The 25,895-nt window shown below is 42.0% G+C and overlaps 1 protein-coding gene across 2 annotated transcripts in view; it reads right to left on the reverse strand.

The window, feature by feature from the left end:
* Nucleotides 1–6,013: 6,013 nt before the first annotated feature.
* SH3RF1 (SH3 domain containing ring finger 1) overlaps nucleotides 6,014–25,895 on the reverse strand; it is a 209,932-nt gene continuing 190,050 nt past the window's right edge. For both annotated transcript variants that reach the window (XM_073577185.1, XM_073577179.1), the window contains 3 exons: nucleotides 16,575–16,909; nucleotides 14,298–14,629; nucleotides 6,014–13,293 (listed from right to left, as the gene is read on the reverse strand). In XM_073577185.1, the coding sequence (XP_073433286.1) occupies nucleotides 13,125–13,293; nucleotides 14,298–14,629; nucleotides 16,575–16,909 (836 nt within the window). In that variant the 3' untranslated portion in view covers nucleotides 6,014–13,124. The remainder of the gene's footprint in view (nucleotides 13,294–14,297; nucleotides 14,630–16,574; nucleotides 16,910–25,895) is intronic.

A 25,895-nucleotide genomic window follows, 5' to 3' on the forward strand; every position in this document is an offset into this window, starting at 1 on the left:
ACCTGAGCAACTTCTGTGGGTTGTCTTACTAAGTGCATATCATTTCTACCTGTTGTCAGTTCCATTTGCACAACAGCAGGAGACATTGATTCACAATCTGTGTTGCTTCATAACTGGACATATTGATTTCATAGAAGTGTGATTGACTTGGAGTTACATTTTTGTTTAATTGTTCCCTTTATTTTTTTTAAGCAGTGTATATATACAGTACTGTGCAAAAGATTTAGGCAGATGTTGAGAAAATGCTGCATAGTAAGAATACTTTCAAAAATAGAAGTGTTAATAGTTTATTTTTAGCAATTAGTAAAATTCAAGTGAATGAACAAAATATCAAATCTAAATCAAATCATGATTTGGTGTGACCAGCTTTTGCTGGTGATACACAACTTTACCAGGTGAGCAATTTCCTGTACCTTATTGTCTTTTACATCGGATAAGACCCTATTGCGCTTTTTGCTCAACTTTCCTGAGATTATATGATGAGACAGAAGGATTTGCACAAACCTGCATTCACTGAAGATCTGATCTTAGTTCTCCAAGATGTTTGGATCTACACCCATGCCAAGTTACTTCAAAATTTGTCTGCAAGTGTACTACTTATGTTAGTTTGAAGGTATATGGTGGTTATTCCAAATATTGATTATATGTAGATTTCTCGTTATATACTGTATATAAACAAACATTAAGCAATGACCTATAGAAAAAAAGGTATACAAATTGGCTTTCTTCCTGATAAAATAAAACATTCTATATAGTGCCACCCATAGAGGGTTGCTACTCTACAGGTTTGATTCATCAAAGTTTTCATGCCAGAATTCTGGCATAAAAGTTTTGAATAGTCGTAAAATTTAGGGGGAAATTAAAGTTGTGCAAAAATGTTTCAAATTTTGGCGCTTTCTCCCAGCGCCACCTAATGGGTGGAACTGGGGCAGGACAGGGTGTGGCGAGGGCATGACATTACACCTCGTCTAATTCATGAGCGTTCCATACCCAAGAAATCTCACTCCATTCTTTGAGAGGATTTCTGGCATGGCGCACGTCACCCCAGATTCATAAAGAGGCGGGCAACTATTCATAGATCTGGAGTGTCTGACTCTAGCACACCGCCTTATCAAGACCAGTGTGATCAGTGCCGGTCTGGATGAATCAGGCCCTAAATGTTAATATTTACCCCTTGAGGAAGCACATTGTGAATTTTATTCCGCTTCCTATGACCTACATGCCCATATGGACGACTACATAGGGTTGATCCTACTGTCCGATTCCCATTAAGCCATACAGCATGGGACTCTGGGAATAAATGCAGACAAGAGTCCCAGTACACTTCTTTTGTAGCTGCGCCCATGGCAGTAGGGTTGCTGTCATCAGCTGTATTGCTCGCGCACTTGTTCTGTTGTACATTAGATCACCGTGTTTGGTGCCCTCCAGGATAAGACATATGTTTTTACTCTTTTATCTAACAGGAATGACTGCTTTTATGGTATTGCATTTCTTAATTTTTGTGAGTTTTGAACACAGGTTCTGTAGGATAATCTTCCTTAGTTCAGCACATCCTCCAGCTGTTATCCACCCATGTAGACATGAAGCAGCTGTATAGAAATATCCTCAAGCTTGATACGATGGGTAACCGTAATTATAGCTTGCAAAGTTAATGTCAGCTGTTTGCTGCCGCTCAGTAGTCTGATCTTCAGGGGTCAAAGGTGCAAACCGCTGAGGCGGCTCTGTCTTGAATATAGTGGGCTCCAGTAATAAGTACTTGTCACCTCGAGGCTGTTTGGCGGTATTATTAGATTTTATTTATAATGTCTCAGAATACTCCCTGGAGCTGAAAAAGGTAGAAAAGGGGCACAAAGGCTGGGATCGGTGGTCACAGAATGACAGTAAAGACATATTTATGTACTAACGGCCCTTTGTTGTTACGATGTTTTTGTTGTACGTTTGCTCTGCATTAATTTATTTAAAAAACCACTCCAGTGATTTTTTTTCCCTGTGCTCTAGGTATCATATATGTAAGTGTAATTAGTGTAGTAAATAACTGGGGAGAATCTAGCTCCAACAGGGTCTCATCCAACAATAAGATTTATCAGATTGTGCTAACCTGATCCGTCATTGCGTTTTTCAGGTGTTGTTTTCCTGCTGCGGATCTACGGGTCGTCAGACTGATCAAATGAAGATATGGAGAGTTTGTGGATATTTTCTGCGCTGCCAATTACTGAAGACATCAGTTCTCAAGAATTTACTAAATATGCGGTTTTTATTCAAAGTGCACTTCTTCCTCCAGACACAGGTTGTTTCCTGGGAAAGACGTGGATGTCACTTTGAAACTCAATGAATAAAACCGCATGTTTAATTGATTTTTGCCGGAGTGCTGGATACAATCTCCATGTAAGTCTATAGGACTGAGAACACAACCTCAGAGCCGCCTCTGAATTCCCATAGACTTACATTGAGAATATTCACAAAGTGACCTGACATCCGAGTGCAGTCCAATTTCTGTGGACTCACATAATGCAGAAATCTTGTTCTCCATCTTCTCCACACCTGTGCTAAGGTTCTCTCATCTAAGCGATTCAGATCACACTAAGCGGACACTCAGATCAGAGTTTGATCCGCGTGGCATTTACGTAATTGATCCAATTTTCTCGGAGGAGAGAACATACGCTCGGGTGACCCTGGCCTTATAGATATTTGGGGGAGTTGTTTCCTGGATTTATGGCATATTTTTTATGGATTCATTTAACAATATTGTACTTTGTTTTGGGGCTTTTCCCCCAATTTCTCACAGATTTCCAGACAGTATAACTATATTATTCTCTTCACTAATGCATACTAACATTTCCAATGTATCCTTTACTGAAGTAGTTAAATGAATGTGTATTGGAATATTATGTCCTGTTCTTGTAGCAGCAGCCAGAAACAAACATCTGGATTTCCCAAGAAGACTGCAATCTTTACTGTTTACTTTAATGGGATGAAGCTAGTAAAATGTGACAAGTTACTTCCTTTCCACTTGAAGAATGTAATGAAGAGATTATATATTCTGTATGTGTGCATACATACACTGCTCAAAAAAATAAAGGGAACACTTAAACAACCGAATATAACTCCAACTTAATCAAACTTCTGTGAAATCTAACTGTCCACTTAGGAAGCAACACTGATTGACAATCAATTTAACATGCTGTTGTGCAAATGGAATAGACAACAGATGGAAATTATTGGCAATTATCAAGACACTCAATGAAGGAGTGGTTCTGCAGGTGGGGACCACAGACCACATCTCAGTACCAATGCTTTATGGATGATGTTTTGGTCACTTTTGAATTTTGGTTGTGCTTTCACACTCGTGGTAGAATGAGACAGACTCTACAACCCACACAAGTGGCTCAGGTAGTGCAGCTCATCCAGGATGGCACATCAATACGAACTGTGGCAAGAAGGTTTGCTGTGTCTGTCAGCGTTGTGTCCAGAGGCTGGAGGCGTTCCCCGGAGACAGGCTAGTACACCAGGAGATGTGGAGGCGGCCATAGGAAGGCAACAACCCAGCAGCAGGACCGCTACCTCCGACTTTGTGTAAGGAGGAACAGGAGCACTGCCAGAGCCCTGCAAAATTACCTCCAGCAGGCCACAAATGTGCATGTGTCTGCACAAACGGTTAGAAACAGACTACATGAGAATGGTCTGAGTGCCTGATGTCCACAGATGGGGGTTATGCTCACAGCCCAACACCGTACAGGAGGCTTGGCATTTGCCACAGAACATGAGGATTGGCAAATTCGCCACTGGCGCACTGTGCTCTTCACAGATGAAAGCAGGTTCACACTGAGCACATGTGACAGATGTGACAGAGTCTGGAGACACCATGGAGAGCGATCTGCTGCCTGCAACATCCTTCAGCATGACCGGTTTAGCAGTGGGTCAGTAATGGTGTGGGGTGGCATTTCTTTGGAGGGCCACACAGCCCTTCATATGCTCGCCAGAGGTAGCCTGACTGCCATTAAGTACCGAGATGAGATCCTCAGACCCCTTGTGAGACCATATGCTTTAGCGGTTGGCCCTGGTTCCTCATAATGCAGGACAATGCCAGACCTCATGTGGCTGGAGTGTGTCAGCAGTTCCTGCAAGATGAAGGCATTGAAGCTATGGACTGGCCCGCCCGTTCCCCAGACCTGAATCCAATTGAGCACATCTGGAACATCATGTCTCGCTCTATCCACCAATGTCACGTTGCATCACAGATTGTCCAGGAGTTGGCAGATGCTTTAGTCCAGGTCTGGGAGGAGATCCCTCAGGAGACCATCCGTCGCCTCATCAGAAGCACACCCAGGCATTGTAGTGAGGTCATACAGGCATGTGGAGGCCACACACACTACTGAGCATCTTTTCCTTGTCATGAGGCCTTTCCACTGAAGTTGGATCAGCCTGTAATTTGATTTTCTATTTTGATTATGAGTATTATTCCAAATCCAGACCTCCATGGGATATTCATTTTGATTTACATTGATAATTGTTATGTTTCATTGTTCTGAACACATTCCACTATGCAATGTATAAAAATTTGCAACTGAAATATTTCATTCAGAGATATCTAGGATGTGGTATTTTAGTGTTCCCTTTATTTTTTTGAGCTGTGTATAATAAACATAAGAACCAGTAATGCTGAGCCAGATCTTTCCTACATTGGCTCCTACTGACCAATAATGGGGGTGTTAAGGTATCGCAAGGTTCCCTCCTTGGCTTTCTGATGGCTAGGATACTGTGGACACCAGTACACCGACACCTTCAGTCAGTTATAATGTACAGTTAGGTCTATATATATTTGGACAGAGGCAACATTTTTCTAATTTTTGTTCTAGACATTACCACAATGAATTTTAAACTAAACAATTCAGATGCAGTTGAAGTTCAGACTTTCAGCTTTCATTTGAGGATATCCACATTAAAATTGGATGAAGGGTTTAGGAGTTTCAGCTAAATCCTAAATCCTTCATCCAATTTTAATGTGGATACCCTCAAATGAAAGCTGAAAGTCTGAACTTCAACTGCATCTGAATTATTTTGTTTAAAATTCATTGTGGTAATGTCTAGAACCAAAATTAGAAAAATGTTGTCCCTGTCCAACTATATATGGACCTAACTGTATCTATTGTATGAGAAGTCCTGCTCTGCACTGTGGCGTCCATTAAGAACAGACTCCATGACACACATATGAACAGAGGGACATAGAAGACTTTCTTCATGCAGACATAATGCGTATGAAAGATGATTGATCAGGACAGATTATCATTAAATTATCCTGGTATTACTATTTTATGCTGGATACAATACTGTAGGATGTTACACTAATCTGACCTTCAGGGAGCTACTGAATCCTGCCAGAGGAAAACATGAAACTATTACTCTAAAGTTTTAAATGGGTTAAATTGCAAATTGATTATAAAAACAAGAAACTTTGCAATTTAAGTCTTATTAGAAATCCTCTCTGTTCTCGAAAAAATGAGGAATTTTTGCTCTTTTTTACATATTGTTGTCTAGACTACCGGCCACCACTGCAGTCTATCAGCGGTGGCCAGTCTCCTAGGCAAGGAGTGTAGCGCTTGCAAACTCTCCCCCTGCGCTCCTCCGATGCTATAGGGGTAAAGCTGCAACATCGGAGAGTTCACAGTTCAGGCCAGCAACACACCAATACCGCTAGTCTAAGCTGTCAATCAAGAGCATAACGCCCACCCACCGGCAAGCTGGAAGCCATGAGGCAGGTACACTGCTGAAACACCAACATGAGGCAACTCATGTAACACAAATGTGCACAGGGCCTAATAATAGGTGTACTGATCCATGTCTGTTCTATATCTGGTACGTAGTGTATTATACAACCTGTATACACACTAACACACACAGGCGCACTATTGGCAATACACAGCCTCACCAGGACCAATGATCATGTGTAGGGATCAATCCAAATGCCACGTTCGCCTCACAGAAGCTTTATCGTAATAAAAAGAAGAACACAGAAAAGTTTTCAACTAACTTTATTCTCAATGAAAAAGTTGAATCCAATCTTTTTAGAATTGTAACTGTGCAACAAATCCTCGTAACAAAACATTAATCATCAAAAGGAGCATTTTGTAGCATGAAATGAGGAACACATCTTGACACGGTCAGAAATCCAGGTGTGTCCCTGTCAGTGAGACCCCAAAGTCATTTCAAATAATGGCATCACTAATAAAAGTCTAATGGTCCTACAAAGATCTACATACAGGGATCCTAAGGAAAGCTGAAGCCAGCTTCATCTTCACAAGACATAGGTATTTACACCGAAATTCAAGTATCCGATTAAAAAGTAGAGATGGCAAAAAAAAACAAAGTTACCAACGATGCAGAACTGCAAACATGTCATCCAAAGAAATCCCCACAAAAGTCCCCAACATCAATCTGTCCACTATCCGCCTCCCGCTGTCTCCTACACTGTCTACAATGGCGCAGAGCGACACATACTGATCTGGAAGAAATCATATCATTGCAGGTACATAGAATTCGTACCTGTGTCACAGCTGGATTTGTAATTTGGCACAACTCTCTGGAATATTATTCTATGGATTCACATCAGGTGAGTTTTCTTAAAGGGGTCCTGCACTTATATACAGTTACGCCAGGAGCACATCTGTGCCGGAGGGTGTAATGAGGGGCTTCTCTCGCGTCTTCTCACCACTCTCAGCAGCAAGGTGCACGGTCTAACCCAAGTTAATATTTTCTCTTATCGGCTGCCACAGCACATATTCTGAAAGGTTAATACAAGTATAACTCTGCTACCCCATTACAGCATTGTTATGTTGCATCCTGCAAATTTTTGCTAAATGCATGTTAGTATTTTGTTAGATGGTTTGCTACCACTAAATATTTATTAATGACCTTGTAGGGGGCATAGAGAGTAGAATTTTTAATATTTGCAGATGACACTAAACTCTGCAGGGTAATCAATACAGAGGAGGACAATTTTATATTACAGGAGGATTTATGTAAACTAGAAGCTTGGGCTGATAAATGGCAAATGAGCTTTAATGGGGATAAATGTAAGGTCATGCACTTGGGTAGAACGAACAAGATGTATAATTATGTGCTTAATTGTAAAACACTGGGCAAAACTGTCACTGAAAAAGACCTGGGTGTATGGGTGGACGACAAACTCACATTTAGTGGCCAGTGTCAGGCAGCTGCTGCAAAGGCAAATAAAATAATGGGAGTCAATAAAAGAGGCATAGATGCTCATGAGGAGAAGATAATTTTACCTCTATACAAGTCACTAGTGCAACCACACTTAGAATACTGTGTACAGTTCTGGTCTCTGGTGTATAAGAAAAACATAGCTGAACTGGAGCGGGTGCAGAGAAGAGCGACCAAGGTTATTAGGGAACTAGGGGGTCTGCAATACCAAGACAGGTTATTACACTTGGGGTTATTTAGTTTGGAGAATAGAAGGCTTAGGGGTGATCTTATTACAATGTATAAATATTTGCGGGGACAGTACAAAGACCTTTCTAATGATCTTTTTACTCTTAGACCTGTGACGGGGACAAGGGGGCATCCTCTACGTCTGGAGGAAAGAAGGTTTAAGCATACTCACAGACGCGGATTCTTTACTGTAAGAGCAGTGAGACTATGGAACTCTCTGCCATATGATGTTGTAATGAGTGATTCCCTACTAAAATTTAAGAAGGGACTGGATGCCTTTCTTGAAAAGTATAATATTACAGGGTATACACACTAGTTTCCTTAATATTGCGTTGATCCAGGGAGCTAGTCTGATTGCCGTATGTGGAGTCGGAAAGAAATTTTTTTCCCCAATGTGAAGCTTACTGTTTGCCACATGGGTTTTTTTTGCCTTCCTCTGGATCAACATGTTAGGGCAAGTTAGGATAGGACATGGGTTGAACTAGATGGACTTAAAGTCTTCCTTTAACCTTAATAACTATGTTACTATGTTAAATAAGTTGGAAAAACTTAAGACTAGGTTAAATAATACAAAAAACATAGAATATGTTAAAGGGGTTGTCCGATATCAGGCTGATGAATGGTGACAGCCTGGGAGAACACTGTCACAATTCCCCTGTAGGTTGGTGATCATGTGGCTGTATGTATGGGATTTGCTACATGCTGTCACATGATGACTCTCACGGCTTCTCTTGATAGAAGAACAGAAATGATGTATAACCCCTCCCACACCATCGATTGGCAGATTGTCTACCTTTGCACAAGTATCACAGAAAGTGGCCAATCAGTGGTGGGGATGGGGTTGGACTGACTGGCAGCAGGTTTACTACTGTTCTAATAATAATCTCTTGCTGATCTTGCAGTGATTTTATAAAAATTACAGCAAGCAACCCAGTAAGTGACACATTGCTGGAATCAGGGTCTTTGTCCCTACATCATTCTGTTCTCAGATTAGGTAGCAAAAATCTGGTGATAGATTCCCTTTAAGATATCTAAAACAGTTTTTTTTGTGGGGAGAAAGTAATACGGGGTGGACACATCTCCATTTTGTGTTCAAGCTTTCAACTATAGTGTAAATTTTGTGTAGATGTATTGTTATGGCTACACAGCAGCAAGACAGAAGCAGCTCTAGGTAGATTCTCCTTGATGTTAAGAGGCACATAGGGCGGCCTGATGAGAATAAATATAATGCAGAACAATTCCCACCCAAAATAATTGTGTAGTGATGTATGAACCATACTTATTAGCTGTTAGGATACTCCGTGGAAGGAGAAATCATGGTTTTCAAATCAATATTTTTTTTCTACCACACTTTAAGTTTTCCTTCTCCAAATGTAATTTACGATGCTCCAGTAATTTGTGCTTCTTCTGGAAACATCCTACTCTGGCAGGAAATCACCCAATCGAAACTCTGGCCACTCACGTTATTTATTTCCTGTTAACAAAGGGGTATGTCTACTGTTGTGTCTGACACTGTTATGGGTCTGCTGTTGTGCCTGACACTGTTATGGGTCTACTGTGTGTCTGGCAGCACTGTTATGGGTCTAATCTTGTGCCTGACACTGTTATGGGTCTACTGTTGTGTCTGGCACTGTTATGGGCCACTGTTGTGTCTGGCACTGTTATTTGCCACTGTTGTGTCTGGCACTGTTATGGGTCTAATGTTGTGCCTGACACTGTTATGGGTCTACTGTTGTGTCTGGCATTGTTAAGGGTCTATTATTGCTGGTACTGTTATGGGTCTACTGTTGTGTCTGGCACTGTTATGGGTCTATTGTGTCTGGCATTGTTATGGGTCCACTGTTGTGTCTGGCACTGTTATGGGTCTAATCTTGTGCCTGACACTGTTATGGGTCTACTGTTGTGTCTGGCACTGTTATGGGCCACTGTTGTGTCTGGCACTGTTATGGGTCTAATGTTGTGCCTGACACTGTTATGGGTCTACTGTTGTGTCTGGCACTGTTATGGGTCTATTGTGTCTGGCATTGTTATGGGTCCACTGTTGTGTCTGGCACTGTTATGGGTCTATTATTGTGTCTGGTACTGTTATGGATCTATTGTATCTGGCACTGTTATAGCCACTGTTGTGTCTGGCACTGTTGTGGGTCTATTCTTGTGTCTGGCACTGTTATGGGTCTATTCTTGTGTCTGGCACTGTTATGGGTCTATTCTTGTGTCTGGCACTGTTATGGGTCTATTCTTGTGTCTGGCACTGTTGTGGGTCTATTGTTGTGTCTGGCACTGTTATGGGTCTATTGTCATGTCTGGCACTGTTGTGGGTCTATTGCTGTGTCTGGCACTGTTATGGGTCTATTATTGTGTCTGGCACTGTTGTGGGTCTATTGTGTCTGGCACTGTTATGGGTCTATTGTTGTGTCTGGCACTGTTGTGGGTCTACTGCTATGTCTGGCACTGTTATGGGTCTATTATTCAGCCTGTGTCTGGCACTGTTGTGGGTCTATTGCTGTGTTCGGCACTGTTGTGGGTCTATTATTGTGTCTGGCACTGTTGTGGGTCTAATGTTGTGCCTGACACTGTTATGGGTCTACTGTTGTGTCTGACAGCACTGTTATGCGTCTAATGTTGTGCCTGACACTGTTATGGGTCTACTGTTGTGTCTGGCATTGTTAAGGGTCTATTATTGCTGGCACTGTTATGGGTCTACTGTTGTGTCTGGCACTGTTATGGGTCTGTTGTTGTGTCTGGCACTGTTGTGGGTCTACTGCTGTGTCTGGCACTGTTATGGGTCTATTATTGTGTCTGACACTGTTGTGGGTCTATTGTTGTGTTCGGCACTGTTATGGGTCTATTGTTGTATCTGGCACTGTTATGTATCTATTGTATCTGTCACTGTTATGGGCCATTGTTGTGTCTGGCACTGTTGTGGGTCTATTATTGTGTCTGACACTGTTGTGGGGCTATTGTGTCTGGCACTGTTATGGGTCTATTGTTGTGTCTGGCACTGTTATGGGTCTATTGTTGTGTCTGGCACTGTTGTGGGTCTATTGTTGTCTCTGGCACTGTCATGGGTCTATTATTGTGTCTGGCACTGTTGTGGGTCTATTCTGTCTGGCACTGTTATGGGTCTATTGTTGTGTCTGGCACTGTTGTGGGTCTACTGCTGTGTCTGGCACTGTTATGGGTCTATTATTGTGTCTGGCACTGTTGTGGGTCTATTGTTGTGTTCGGCACTGTTACGGGTCTATTGTTGTATCTGGCACTGTTATGGGCCATTGTTGTGTTTGGCACTGTTATGGGTCTATTGTATCTGGCACTGTTATGGGCCATTGTTGTGTCTGACACTGTTATGGGTTCACTGTTGTGTCTGACACTGTTATGGGACCACTGTTGTGTCTAGCACTGCTATTGGGGCACTAATGAATCTGAAAAGTTAATTGCAGTGCCTGCTTCCTTCTACTTCAGGGTATAATTTTACAGTAATTAATTTTTACCCTAGTTACATTTTCTATTGCAGTGCTCTGCCCACAAACACTGTTATTAGATATAAGATGATGTCAAATGGAACGATTTATTCTAATGCCCGTCTGTGCACAGACGTCCCGGGGGGGAAGGAATGACTGCTGTACATTTAATGCATAAGTTGAATACAGTGTAATAACCTATACTGATAACCCAATTCCCCATGAGAACATCTACATTTCCACAAGTTTATTTGATTTTTGCGAAATTTTCCCTTAAGCATATAAGGAGAACTTGTTATCTTTCCTGGCTGATTTAGTAAAGAAAAAAAATATATTTCCCATAAAATAACAATTTTGGAGCACTTTCCTAGAGTTTCCACTGTTTTGTTCATCTATTCTTCCTTCTGGAAATTTATGAATAAATTGTTAACTGCTTGTTATCATTCCCTTTTACACAGTGACTCAGTCAGCACTGATTGGACAATGTATTTGTATTTAGGAACATACCCCCAACTGCTAACTCTTTGCTGTCCATTTAATCCCAGGTCTTAAAGGGTTGTCCAGGCTTTGGATGAAAGTCTCCAGTCACTCTATGCGACTGCAGACGCTCACCGCATGCTATCAGGATTTTTTGGTTTTGCCAGCATTACTGGGCGGTCATGTGATCCCAGGTATAACATGTGCATACTTGGAACTACAGTCTGACTAGACATTCTCAATTCACTTGAATTAGCACATCTAGTCTGCATATGACCACAAATATACAAATCGCACACTTGCAGTCACATGACCACCCGCAGTCACCGGAGAACCCTGAGAACTTGCAGTGCACTGCTGTAAGGATTCAGGAGTCTGCAGTCAAATGATTAGAAGTATTATATAGTTTACTGGGAAAAGCTCTGGAACTGATATTTTGGGGTGGAATAGGATTAATTACTGGAACAGACAAGTCAGGAGAGCTGACACATCTTCTTTAAGGGTATATCCAGAATCAGAAAAAAACAAATATGAGCTGACTCATCAAAGCTTCTATGCGAGAAAATTGGGAGTAAAAGCTTTGAAAATTTGCAAAATTTTTGCGCCTCTTCCCGGTGTACACAATTTGTGAATCAGTGGAATAAAAAATAAAATAAGAAAAGCTTTTATAATTATTTTTCCTATTTGGTCAGGACTGTGGATAGTAAAGTGCTAGAGATTCCAGTCCTAAAAGCATGGTCAGGTACAGAGAGTCTACGTAAATTTTTTGTTGCCATCCCTCACCAGCAGCTAGCACTTTATACATAGGTACAGACATAATGTACGGTATGTTAAGGAATGTGTTGCCGATCAGGCATTGTTTTCTCTAACAGAACCTATGTCTGTAGGTGGAAGATGACCACCTATAGCCACGTGCTGAGAACGGAAAATCTGCCAGCCCAAATTGCCATCTCTGTAACAATATTTGCAATCAGGCCATAGAAAACATGGAAAAATGCTGCTTCCTCTTGCTGCGTCTGTCCTAGAAATGGTGCAGATATAAATTGACCAGAGCCAGGACCATTAATAGTGCATTACAAAGACAATTTTTATTACTGAAAAAAAAAAAATCCTTAAGATCACAAACACTCTGAAAATTGTAAACAGACAGTTACGGCTTTTACTCCGCTTCCCTCATGTCCGTCGTTACGAGTGTGACACTGCTATGCTACAAAATACACACACCCTACGCCACCATCAAAACTTATCATTATTAAAACACAGGCTATCGTCAGTACCTAGGTCAGTCGGAGAGAAAAGAATCCAGCTTCTCTTTTCTGTGCCATTTCATAAATTAATAAATTGTTATATTTATCATTCAAAAGACTTTATCTATTAAAAAGAAAAAAAAAGGGGATTTCAAATGTACAAAAACTGAAAAGAAGCAAATAAATTATTAGCTAACACCTTGTAAACATCGGTTTATTTGCTGTTAAGGTAAAAACAAAAAAAAAGTATAAACTTAACAGTACAAGGCACAAATGACATGGGCAAAAGAAAGTCTGGGGAAGTAAGAAACCAGTAGACACTTTCCAGGCCCTTCCAATGCACTTGCTCTTCAGCACTCCACAGCGGTGCCAGAAGTGCTACGTCCAGTGCCATTAGCAATTTCTACTTCGACAGGTTGAAGATAAGTAGATCGTCTGTTATGAGGCTGCTTGGATATGTTTGTGCTCATTAACGGATGCAGGTGAAGAATTAAATGTTCTCTACAAAGCTGCCGGGGAACAAACCAGTTTTGCCGTTCCGCTGTAGTGTGCCTTTAAACCAACCGTCTTCACGTTTCTTGTGCACAAATACAATGTCCCCTTCCTTGAGTTCAAGCTCAGCCTCACTCTGCGGAGGATATGATACTACCACCCTGTATCTGGAAAAGAAAGAGGCTGTGATCTCACATAACACACGTTCTAAATCAGAACCATCAGCTACAAGATGAGCAGGAAGTTGTCTGTGTAGAGCGACTACTCTCAACAACATGGAAATAATTACATCTGGCATGAGTGCAGAGGACTGTTATGGCGGCACATGTGCGCAAACTCCTCATTCATGGAAGCTGCGGCTAAGCTCGAGGAACGGCGATTTCACCATGGGTGGTAGGGTGCGCTCATGGTAATGGCTTTACCATCTAAGAGGAGTTTTGGGAACCATCACTAGATATGTGCAAGACAGTGCTATGATATAGGCAAATTAATCTACAAAGAAAATCCTAGGTATCACTCAAAATCGCAGTGAAAAATGATCTTCTAGAGAGCAGACCTCTCAAAAATGGCCGAGTATATACAAAAGTTAAGGGGATTGAAAACCCAGCACAGAAAAATGTGGCCTACATGGGGGTGGTCTTCTCAAAGAGGTGGCCTTTTGAAGACATTTAAAGAATAACCGTCAATTTTTTTTTACTTCATAAATCAATTAGACACATGAAAATAAGCAACTTTGCAACATGTCTTTCTCTGCCAGAATTAATCAGTCCAAATTCTCAATTCTGAGGTAAAATCTGTATTCAGTGAGGACAGACATTCCAATTACTGAAATAGGAGATGGCAGGCGCTACTAATAAGATTCTACGTAGACGGGATGAAGAGGGAGTAGCCAGAGACAGAGCTCCTCCCTCCTCCTCCCGATCTTATCAGTAGCGCCTGCCATCTCCTATCTCAGTGATTGGGAAGTCTGTCTTCACTGAATAAAGATTTTACCTCAAAATTGAGAATTTTGATAATGACTGATCAATTCTGGCAGAAAGAAGCAGATTTCTTTGATAAGATATATCACAAAGTTGCTTATTTTCATGTGTACTAATGATTTATGAAATAAAAATTACACGTACACATTAACTGAGTTTATTTCACTGTATTTTATTGCTGAGATGATTACCTTTCACAGACTACAGGCCGGGAATCGTTAAGTACAGGGCCCAGTGAGGAGCAAGGCTGTCTTGGTGGAGGTGCTATGGGAATGTTGGGATCCACCATACTTGTCTTGCGGTTCTCTTGTGTCATGGTGGACGCTGATACAATCTCACCCTCCACATTGCAGGCAGCTGCTCGACTGCTGGTACCGGTGACGTCAGGACCTACTGCTCCTTCCAGAGCGGCTTCTGAGACGACTTGTTCCAGTTCTTGAGTTGGTGAATGAGGTGGAGATGTCCGGGTCTTTCTCTTAGTGGATGCACCAGACAACAACTTAAGTAAGCCTTTTTTTTCCTTCTGCAACAAATCAGAACACACACACGTTACCGGCCATTCAGCTCTTTTCTCATGGGTGCTTTACTATTGGCAGCAAACAGGAACCGCTTCTATAATGGGGTGGTCCTATTAGTAACCACCGCTTTTAGATTGCATCCACTTTAGAAAAAAATCAGTAGCTGTTTGCTCAATTGCCGGCAAACAACTGACTTTGTTGGGGAAAGCTGAAGCCAGACAGAAATTTGTAGAGATATTACTTGACGACCATTCAAATAAATGGCCATACATGTAAAGCAATCCTTCTCTATGACCACTAGATGCATATAGGACATTGCGACTGGGGTGGTCTTCGCGAGATAACCCTATTGCTAACAAAGCATTAAAAAGGTTGGGGTATTTTTTTTTTTACTTAAATACATGCAATTTGGGCTAAAAAAGAATTTTTGCAATGGAGTTTCACTAAAAGTCAAGCACTGTTTGCCTTCTACAGCCTCTGGTTGCACTGCCCATTGGTGGCTGCACAATGGGTTATCTGGAAATCCATGAGTCAACCTTTTCTGATAGGGACTTAACTGAAAAAAATCAACTGGAGGAAAAGTTGGTATGCATGCAATATATGAGCTTGTTCACACTGGCCATTAACCAAGCAATGGTGTGACCTCCCTTTCTTTGCGCTGAACATAATGTTTATATAGCTTCAACATTCCCAATTAGATGCCCATTTGCTGGGTATCCCTTCGGGACCTGGTCCCTCTCTGTCCATATTCACATTGATGTCACTTTGACACATGGTAAGGTTACTAGATAGGGCCGGCCCAATTGGGTACAATTTGGTGCTGGTGGGATGGCTTTTATGTTTTTTCTTATCAAAAACGGTGTTTAATAATTACCCTACGTTATTTCTAGGCACCATTACCCTTATTTACAGCAGGGTATATGTTCATTTTGTTTCTATCTTGGGATTCTTATAATAGGGAGTGTGTAATTCTGGCATCACTCTTTTTTTTTCCTTTTCTCGGCTGACTTATGGCCACAGCCCACATTAAAGTTGAATGCGCAGGAAACAAAGGAGGCTGCAAACTGCAAACGGTGCAAAAAAGTTTTATGGAACCCAGTTGCAAAAATGATTTTTAGCCACTAATACACAAATGTAAGTGTCAACAAAATGTCCCGCAAGGCGACCAACAATACACAGGTCATATTCAATACCTTTCCAGACACAATGACTTTATGAGCAGAAACTTTCCTTTTTTAAATTGACTGTTCGTGCACAATTACCACTTTTGTTCAAAAAAAATCTATTTCTGCTAAATAGGAAAAGGTCATTTAAATGGTCAGAAAAGCTTTTCACAGCCGATACAAATCATCAAGGGTCGAACATGCAAAACAGCAACCTGCATAGCTAAGCACTAGGAAAGAGGGTCAGGACCAGTGTAGCCTGAAAGGTAAAATACGAGCCCATCCTGCAGGTCAGTGCACAATGGTACCCTCATTATAGTAACATTCAGAGGAAAACAAGCCCACCGGTGGACCACCGCTGGAATGCCACGGGGCCCCTCTATCAGCTCTTTCCTTTCCTAATATGAACTTACTTTTTAGAAGTAATTTTATATAGTTTTCGTAAATCTACAGAAAAACAAAGCTCAAGATTTTCCATCTAGCGTCACACATAATTATGTTACATAGCTGAGACATCACTTCACCTCCGGTGTAGTATAGAGAGATTTTGTTAAACCTGGAACAGATAAATAATTTATGTATCCAATGCTAAAGACGATATGGCTGCTCCTCCTGCACTGAGAGAATAAGTGGGTTCCTGTATAAAAAAACAGCACAGCAGATCACATCTTATGAACTAATTTACACTACAAAATAGACTCTGATCGATTGCTAAATGTAACATCTCCATTTAACGTCTGCAAAATTTTTCATAGTCGATGACCATATTTTGCTGTTCCGCACTCACCTTGCTGTCCTTGTCCTGCTTGTTGGTGGCGGAACTTGAAGGTGTATTATCAGGAGATGAAGAACATCCAGTGACCACGGAGCTTGTTTTCCAGTTGCCATCTACCTCTAAAGAGGGGACACTGGTACTGGAAGGGGTAGCAGCCACTGGCACATTTGGTCTGTTGAGATTCATCGCGGCGTTGATGTAAGCAGCTGAGCTGGAAAGCGGTGGCTGCAATGGCTGAGAGCTGCCTTGGTGGTTATTGACAGAAGCTGGTGGGATAAGGCAAGATGGGTTCTGAGCTTGCATGGGGGTAACTGCAGCAGTCGGACGTTCCTGACCATGAGCAGCGGCTGGAAGGAACCGGTGAAAGAAATAAGTCACAAAGAAGTGTCATTGAGAAGCTCTGGAGAGGGACAGGAACGCACACAAAATAGAGCAATACCGTCTGCTATAAGCAATGGTGCACCTAAAGGTGTTGTGTGCAGGCACAACACCTATAAAAAAGAGTGGAAAGCCGCTATTGCTTTCCCGTAGGTGGAGGAAAAGGTTCTTCCAGATGTATAATGCCAAAAATGGAAGTTGGCACATTGGGTGGGCTGCGCTGCATGAATGGAAAGCCTTGGGATACCAAAACGTTTCTTCACCAGACCACAGCCATTCTCAAGGTAAAAAAACAAGTGACTTGAGAAATGCGCCCGTCCGGTGCAAGAAACGTGTTAGTATTAATAAAAACTGTTTGGGAATCCCAAGGGTTTTCATTCCCGCGGCACAGCCCACCTAAATGTGCCAACTTCCATTTTTGGCACAAAGATGTGTCATGGCAGATAATGGACTAGGGAACCATTTAAAAATTGTATTAGGTGCATTTCCCTAATATACTACTTATACAAGAGTCACTCCTTTTGGCCGGGATCACACTACCGTGTGTGATGCGAGAAACTCGCACGAGTCTCTCGCATCAACTCCCGGCACTGCCGCCGGCACTTGGGACCGGACCTGCGGCTGCATGTATTTCTATCAGATAAGTGTCAGGCATACAGGCAACATACTGTCACAGATGAAAGTAGCCATCGTCTGCACTAGCGCAGGTTCTGGACATTCAGAGAAGCAGCACATGTGCTGAGTGTTTCCATAGAGGTATGCGGCTTATTTAGAAATTACTGAACAGTAAAACGGGAAAAATATTGGTACCTAAGGGATAATATCACCCACCGCCTAGAGGGGTCATTTATTGCTGCCTTCCATGGAGGTAGCGTGCGATTACCAATGGACAAGTCACATGCCCCTCTATCAGCAGCCATGTTCTGGATGGGAGAGGCGTAGTCTCAGTAAGGTAATAAGGAAACAACAAGGAACTTCCACAAAGGATTTAAATAAATGTTTCATATATATGCCTTTTACACATATTATTGAAAATTATCCATAAATCTATACAGTAAAAGGCACAGACTGGAACTTGTCAAAATGTTTTCGACGTGGCTTCCATTGCTCTGTTAAAAGGGTAATCTGTCTCTGTTCATTTCCGCATCGAGAGATGAGTGGGGCAAGGGATGCTGCAAAATATGGTCTGGTTGTGAGAGTGGCTGATATCACAAATGTGTCCTATTCTCATTAGAATAGGACAAGTGTGCTATATCTGCCACTCGCACGATGAGACCGATATCTGTAGATGTGATGTCTCCGATCCCACTCTCCTCTTGAGGGAGGAGTGACCATAGACAGATTACACCATTGAGACCAGAAGCAACTGCATGGTCTGTTCTCACTTTTTTTGGATCTATTGGCACAGGTGATTTTAATCAGCAGGAGCTTGCAAGGGGGGTGCCCATTTTTGCTCTCAGCTTATACACTAAGAACATTTGGAAGGTCAATTTTTTTAGGTCCTTTCACTTGGTGTTGGTTCTGTATGACGGCCATTGTTGCTGTGCCTGTGTGGTGGGGAGGCCTGGTGTCATGAGCCATGGCTGCTCAGCCTTGTATCATGGGTGCTGTTGAGCACCAGGTCGCTTGCCCTGCTGGTGCACCATCCTCGTGGTAGTGGTTGCTGCACTTTTTAGGTCAGGAACTCACTAAGAGGTTTGCCGTGGCATGGTAATGAGCTTCATATAGGCTGATCAGGATGTTAAACTAAGAAACTTATGTCCAGTTTTGTACATTATTGCAGGAGATCAAGGTGTGGTTTTTGGATGTGTGATCCATGAGTTTTTCTACAGCTTTGACAGAAGCACTGATGCTAGTTTGGCCTGCGTCCTCCAGATCAGCTAGGCATGTGGTTAGCAGAGCTGTTTATCAGCACTTGGGTCCAGAGATTGAATCCAGAAAGTTAGATTCTGAGCTCTAGATGGGGGCAGGAAAGTAAGTGAATGTGATAATCTCTGTACAGCGCTGTGGAATATGTTGGCGCTATATAAGCAATGGGAATGTATTATTGTTGTGGCTCACTGAAGGTACATCTACAATGTCCCCTGTCAGCGTTCCACCTCTGAGAATGTAGAAGGCTTATTATGTTGTGTAAGTGACGGGATCTGCTCGACTGGTTACTACCTGAGGAGGTTTAATAAGCGCCGTTAGCGGGAATCATGCGGCTTCACTGCACCGCACCATCAGCAGCTGCCTAATCTAATTACACTTGTTTTTACAGGGCAGAGCCAGGAATGCCAGCACTTGTTTTCTTTTTTATTATTGGAGCCTAAGCTTTAGGTCAATCTGGGCAGAAGGAGTCGGTCTTATAAATTTAAATAACCATATGAGAAAATAACAATGTTTTCTTAGCTTTGTTTTACTGCACCTCACTGCTGCCTTTATTCTCGCCCTTAGCGGAATAACCGTCCATATACTCAATATTCAGCGGAACAGTAAAACCCGATACTTTATTCACCCTTTGACTGAACTCACAAAGATTTTACAGAGCGAAAATATGTATATTTCCCATTTCATCAATTTGTCCTATGGAGCTTAATAAAGAGATCTGTAAATGACGTGCCCGGGAACAGATGTGCAGCGCAGCATTCTCCTACGTCTAAACACTCCCTTTCCAGTTGTAAAACAGATTTGACAATTTCACTTTGGGTAATGTGTTTTCTCGATGGCGCAGACATTTCTACCAATGACCATAAAGAGACTTCTCGGTTTTCAGAGGAAAATTAAAGAGAAAAAAGAAAAGCAAAATGCAATCAGTAACCCCAAAACAGTGTTTAGAGGCCATATTAAAGCATGTGGATCTGGCACTTCGGCTCTCATTGCCTCGTAAGTAAATAATTTTAATTATTTCGCTCATACTCAAAGTTAGGTTAACAGCAGGCAGTAAGGAGGCAGCACAGCCCACCAAGTGCGTCTGCACAAGTGAGAACATAGAAACCAGCATTACAGTTCTGTGTACCCAAGCTTGTATTTAGGTCCACACTTTGTATTAGTGCGCTCCAACACTACATTATTTGACAGCTGCAGTTTCTCCTATGCACATACATATCCATGTCAAAATATGGCTGCATACTTCATACAGATATAGCAGACGTGCAGACACAACATGGCATCTTGTTCGCTAAATCCTCGAGCAGTAATGCAGTGTAAAAGTTATACATTCACTGTTCGATGCTGTACTCCGCCTGCGCCTGTTTCCATTTGACTAATTTTCTTAGGAGGTGATGGTCAGATTTTTTTTTTGTAGTATACATTTGGGGGTAGTGACTGTTGCCATATTTGACGGAGTCCTCCTCCCATCTTTCTAAGGCTAGGGTCACGCGACCGTTTTTCTCTAATCGGTCATGTGGGTGGAAGATGGAATCCCATACTTCGGTATTATGCTCACCACCTCCAAAAGTCTGCTGGACAGTAATATCTCCAAATTATTGAAGTCCATAAAAAAGGACCTAGAGAATCTTCAAATTGTATCTGTGTCGTGGATAGCCAGAATTAATACTTTTAAGATGCTGTTACGTCTAAAAATTTTACATTGCTTTAAATGCCTCCCGATTAAGTTCGCCTGAGATATATATCTTCCCTTCAGAGGATGACCAACCAAGTCATATGGGCTAATAAGAAGCCCAGAGTGGCCAGTAAAACAATAAATTATCCCTAATGATTTGGGGGGATTGGGAGTTCCAAATATATTAGCATATCATAGAGCAGCCATTCTAGGGGAGATCCGGAGTTGCTGGTTAGTCAACAACCCCAACAAATGGTTTCAAATAAAATCTTTCTTTGCTAAAGGGGGCTCAACCAGATTGGTATTGGTAATTGAGACAATTAAACATAGCTACTGCACTCCGTGCCTCCCGACAATGGAGGTTACCTTAAAAAATTGGAGAACACAGGCCCCAAAATTGATAAAAATTCCCCTAATGGACATCTCACTTGAATCTCACATTCCCTTTCTTAATCTTCAAAAATGGGTAGAGGCGGGAGTAAAAAATGTACAAGACTTAATGGACAATTTCTCAGTCATCCCCTTCGATCCATTGACAGCAACATTTCCAGGGATTCAGCATTATTTTTACCAATATCTACATCTTCAACACCTCATCCAGACCTCCCCACAATCTGTACTTTTCACTCTGCCCGTAGAACACTGGGCTAATAGTTTTATTCTACGACCGGATTCTAAGTCTAAAGGAGTTTCAATTTTATACAAAGCTCTGAATGACATAGATTGGGAATTGGAATTAGGCATATCCCTGGAACCAGACGAGTGGAGGGTGGGTTTGGGAGAGGTACAACGTGTATCCTCGCTTATAAACCATCTTGAACACTTGAAAAAGATACACCTATGATGGTATCAGTGGCCAGCGAAACAAGCTCATTTTGTTCCAAATCAGTCCTCACTATGTTGGAAAGGATGTGGGGAGAGAGGTACATTGGGTCATCTTTGGTGGTTTTGTCCTATAGTCACTAATTTTTGGGAGGGGTTAACCGATCTTATTAAAAAGGTTCTCATGACGCAGATATTATTGGACCCCAGCTTAATGGTACTTCACATTGGAACGGATAAGGTTCTTTTTGACCTTATAGGTTCCCTAACTCACATTTTACTTGCAACTAGATTAATTCTCGCTGCTAAATGGAAAGATCAGAATGTACCTACTATTAGAGAAGTGGTTGAAAGAATTAACGTAAATTGTCAACATGAATTATCTTTGGCTCAGTCCTTAGCAGCTAAGAACAGAATATCCCGCATATGGGATCCCTGGTTAGACAGTCCTATGTCCACTCCACGTCATTGAGACAGGACGAGATTTAGAAAAGTAATGGTGGAATCTCCAGCTTCAATGTGACCATGCACATGTTGAGTTTGGGTGTAATTATGGAGTAACAGTTCATATTGCCTCCTTGTCCAATACATTATGTTTACTTCTTAATATTCAAAAGTTAATATACAATACATGATTACTTGATGGAAAAGCTGAAATCAGTGTTATTGATATATTGCACAGATATCCTATGCTAGTTATGTGGTTCCGTCAGCCATGTTGGCAGGAGGCTGTTTGTATTGAATTTTGAAAACTTAATAAAAATTTATTGGAATAAAAAAAAAGACTTGTGAATATGTTCAGGCTTTTGAAAGTTAACATTTTCAGGTTTCACAATACATCACGTGGCTAAAAGAAGAGGAGGATATCATTCTTGACCCCTTCGCGACATGCGCCGTACAAGTACGGCGCATGTTGTGTCTCCCCCTTTGATGTGGGCTCCGGCGCTGAGCCCACATCTTTTCCGGCACATGTAGCTGTTTTGAACATGCCCCTGACTAAGCCACTCTAGGTGGTGACACGCGTCAGGCATTCATCCAGTCCTCTTGATGGGACTTTTTTCAGGCATGACCACCTAAGTACACCGTTATCCTGGGAGGTATTGTAGGATCGTGGGCATTTTTCTTTTTTATTCAGGTGGAATTTAGATGTCCTTTCCTTTTATATTGGTTCTGGACATTTTTGTCTGAAAGCACTTCATACTCAATCTGTATCTGTTGCTCATGGATGCACTTTATCTTGTCACCAATGCATTATTTTTGGAATCTGCATTATGTTATTTCATGGGATCTAATTGTAGATTTTTTCTACTCAATTAGCTGGGTTTACACAGGTTGTTTTTCTGTGCTTTCTTATAGGAGTTTTACTTCAAACTTCCTTATTGCTACCAATGTGTAGGTTATTCTTATGCTGTTTTCCACATCTTTGTTATTATCCCAACATACATTGTCTATAGGATCTTCTATGTTCCATGGATAATGATTATTTTTGGGATATTTTAGCATGTTTATTCCCTTATTCGGCATATTGGTTTAGTCTGTTTTCTAGGGGGCTGTGGCTCTATTATGAGCATTTTTTGTACAGCATATATGTCATTTTATGACTTTTAAATGTTTTTATGTGGGTGTTTTTTGTCTTTCCATTGTACCTAATAAAGTATTGTGATTATTTGAGGTGATCCCTGTCCACATGGTTTGTAGTCTTTACTGTTTATGTTTCCATTTTTGGTTGTGATAGGCCTGAGGTGTATCCCTCTCTATGTAGTGGTGCTCTCCAAGACCTGTTGCTGCTGTTTTGAACATGTGTCCGTAACAGCCGCAGGTATAATTGCAATCCACCCACAGCTGTTAACCTGTTAAATGCCGCTGTCAATCTTTGACAGCGACATTTATTGTGATCGCACAGGAAGTGTGTGGCGCCCCTGAGGGTCCGGTCGCCACAGAGGTACTGCACCTCATCCAGAGGTGTGGTATCCCACCCTCAGGTAAGGAGGGATCACCACCCAGGACTCCTAACACTCGCACCCAACACATACTAGTTAGTCAGGGCATCTGGGTGTACCCTTCGGGAGGATGGCCTTATCCCAGACTGGCTAAGAAAGGGTGCTGGGGAGTTCGTGGGGAAGGTAGGTAGAAGGGGAGGAGCTTAAGAAGTGGAGTGATTTAGAACAGCCAGAGGAGTGAGTGGGAGGATCTAGTCCTGAGGTAAACAGATCTTTCCAGAGAGTGGTCGGTCAGTGGCAGGACAGCAGATAAGCAGGAGGGAGTAGAGAGATACCTTTAAGAAGGAAGAAAGCTGCTAAGAGAAGGAAGGGGTCCTAGGTGCACAGGCAGTGCCATGAGCCACCTGTGAGGCCCGTATCCATAGAAGGAAGGACCAAGCCAGCGAGAGGGAGCCGGCCCCTAAGTCTAGCGGAGTATACCGAACAAGGCTCAACTAGTAAGCCAGAGGCTATAGTGACTGTAGTGGGACAGCCAAATCCACAAGCATTCCTTAAAAAGGCAGCCGTAGAGATAAAGGACCCCAGAGCCTGAGCCACGTCGCTCGGCAAGGTCCGAGGCTACTGGATTGGGGACACTGCTTATGAAGGCGCAGGGCAGGAAAGAAGGGAGAGATCAGCGCAAAGAGACGGCCAAGAAAGGAGAACATAAAGAGGAGTCCTAAAAAGGTGTTACCAATCCACCTGAGAGTTTGCTGGACCCTTTCCCCAGAAGACACAGTGCCAAGCGGGTCATCGTGTGCACAAGAATTGTGAGTAAAAACTCAGAAACTGCACCTAACTGTGTCCTTGGAGTCTTTTACAACTCGCCTGCCATACACTGCATACACCACCGTCACTGGCTCACAAGCACCATCTCAACTGCCCTGGGACACAGCTCTGCCCATGGAGAGCTTCACCATCTTGGCTGCTTTAACACCGTCCCAGTGGATCTGCATCGCATTGTCGGCTACCCTAGCCAAGTACCATGGGTGGCGTCACGATTCCCCTTTTCCCAATTAATTATCCCACCATCTTCCCCCTCATTTGAACTTACATCTTCTTTATTGGACACCCAGGGCCACGGACCAGGTCACCATCACCACCGTGAAACATTTCCCCCTTAAAAGAGCCTGAAAGGCCCAGTACCGAGTTCCCTCGGCCCTGCGGGGCGCTCCAAGCGCGTCACTAATCCTGCCCATTTTTGCTACACACAGGCGATCTGATCATCGCCTTGTGTAGCTGAGGCGATCAGACAACTGCAGCTTCTTGTCTCCCATGGAGACTATTAGGGTGTGTGCACACGCTGCGGATTGTCCTGCGGTTTATCTGCAGTTTTCTGCGGTTTAGCCTGCGGTTTTCCCCTGCGGTTTGACACCTGCCATGGAGCAGGTGCCAAACCGCAGCGGAATCCGCACAAAGAATTTACATGCTGCGGTTTTGAAACCGCAGCAAATCCGCGCAGAAAAATCCGCACTGTCTGCACTGCGGTTTTCATTTTTCATTGATTTTAATGGTACTGTAATGGTACGGATCTGCAGCAGAATCTGCAGCGTGTGCATACACCCTTAAAGCATGCAAAAAGTAAAAATGTTAGAAAAAAATAAAATAAATATAACAGTTCAAATCACTCCACATTCACATTCAAAATAAAACAGTTAAAAAAAACCCAAAAACATATATTTGGTATCGCCGCGTTCAGAATCGCTCAATCAAGCTATAAAAAGAATTAATCCGATCGGTAAATGGCATAGCGAAAAAAAAGAGTAAAAACTCCAGAATTACGTTTTTTCGCATTAAAACGCAATAACGAGCGATCAAAAGAACGTATCCACACCAAAATGGTATCATTAAAAACTTCAGCTCGGCAAGCAAAAAAATAAGCCCTCATCGAGCCCCAGATCATGAAAAATGGAGACGTTACGAGTCTCGGAAAATGACACAATTTTTTATTTTTTTTTTAAACAAATTTTGGATTTTTTTTTCACTGTTTAAATAAAAAACAACCGATACATGTTTGGTATCTACGAACTTGTAATGACCTGGAGAATCATAATGGCAGGTCAGTTTTAGCATTTGATGAACATGGTAAAAAAAAGTCTAAAATACAGTTGTGGAATTGCACTTTTTTTGTAATTTCACCGCACTTGGAATTTTTTTCCTGTTTTCGAGTACATGATATGGTAAAACCAATGGTGTCGTTCACAAGTACAACTCAGATGCAAAAAACAAGTCCTCACATGGCCATATTGATGGAAAAATAAAAAGTTTTGGCTCTGCGAAGAAGTGGAGCAAAAAATAAATGCAAAAACGAAAACGGGTTGCGGCATGAAGGGGTTAATGCATCTTCCTCTCAGAAGATGCTCTATACTTTACAATCTAAGTCAACAAGAAGTCTCAAAAGATGCCTGGGTGTCTTATTGTAAACTTTCCCAAATTCTTCAAATAAGAAACCGCAAATAGTTTCTTCATTGCTGAATGGAGAAAAAAAAAAGATGATGTTCTGCACACCAGTCTTGATGAAGAGTGCTCTGGAGTAACATGCACCAAATTCATGCACCTCTTAATGAATTTGGTGTATCTTTCAGCTGTTGTGCGCCACCACAACCAATG

The sequence above is a fragment of the Dendrobates tinctorius genome, unplaced genomic scaffold (assembly GCF_039654945.1).
Source record: "Dendrobates tinctorius isolate UK_male_01 unplaced genomic scaffold, ASM3965494v1 ptg000008l, whole genome shotgun sequence".
NCBI lineage: Eukaryota > Metazoa > Chordata > Amphibia > Anura > Dendrobatidae > Dendrobates > Dendrobates tinctorius.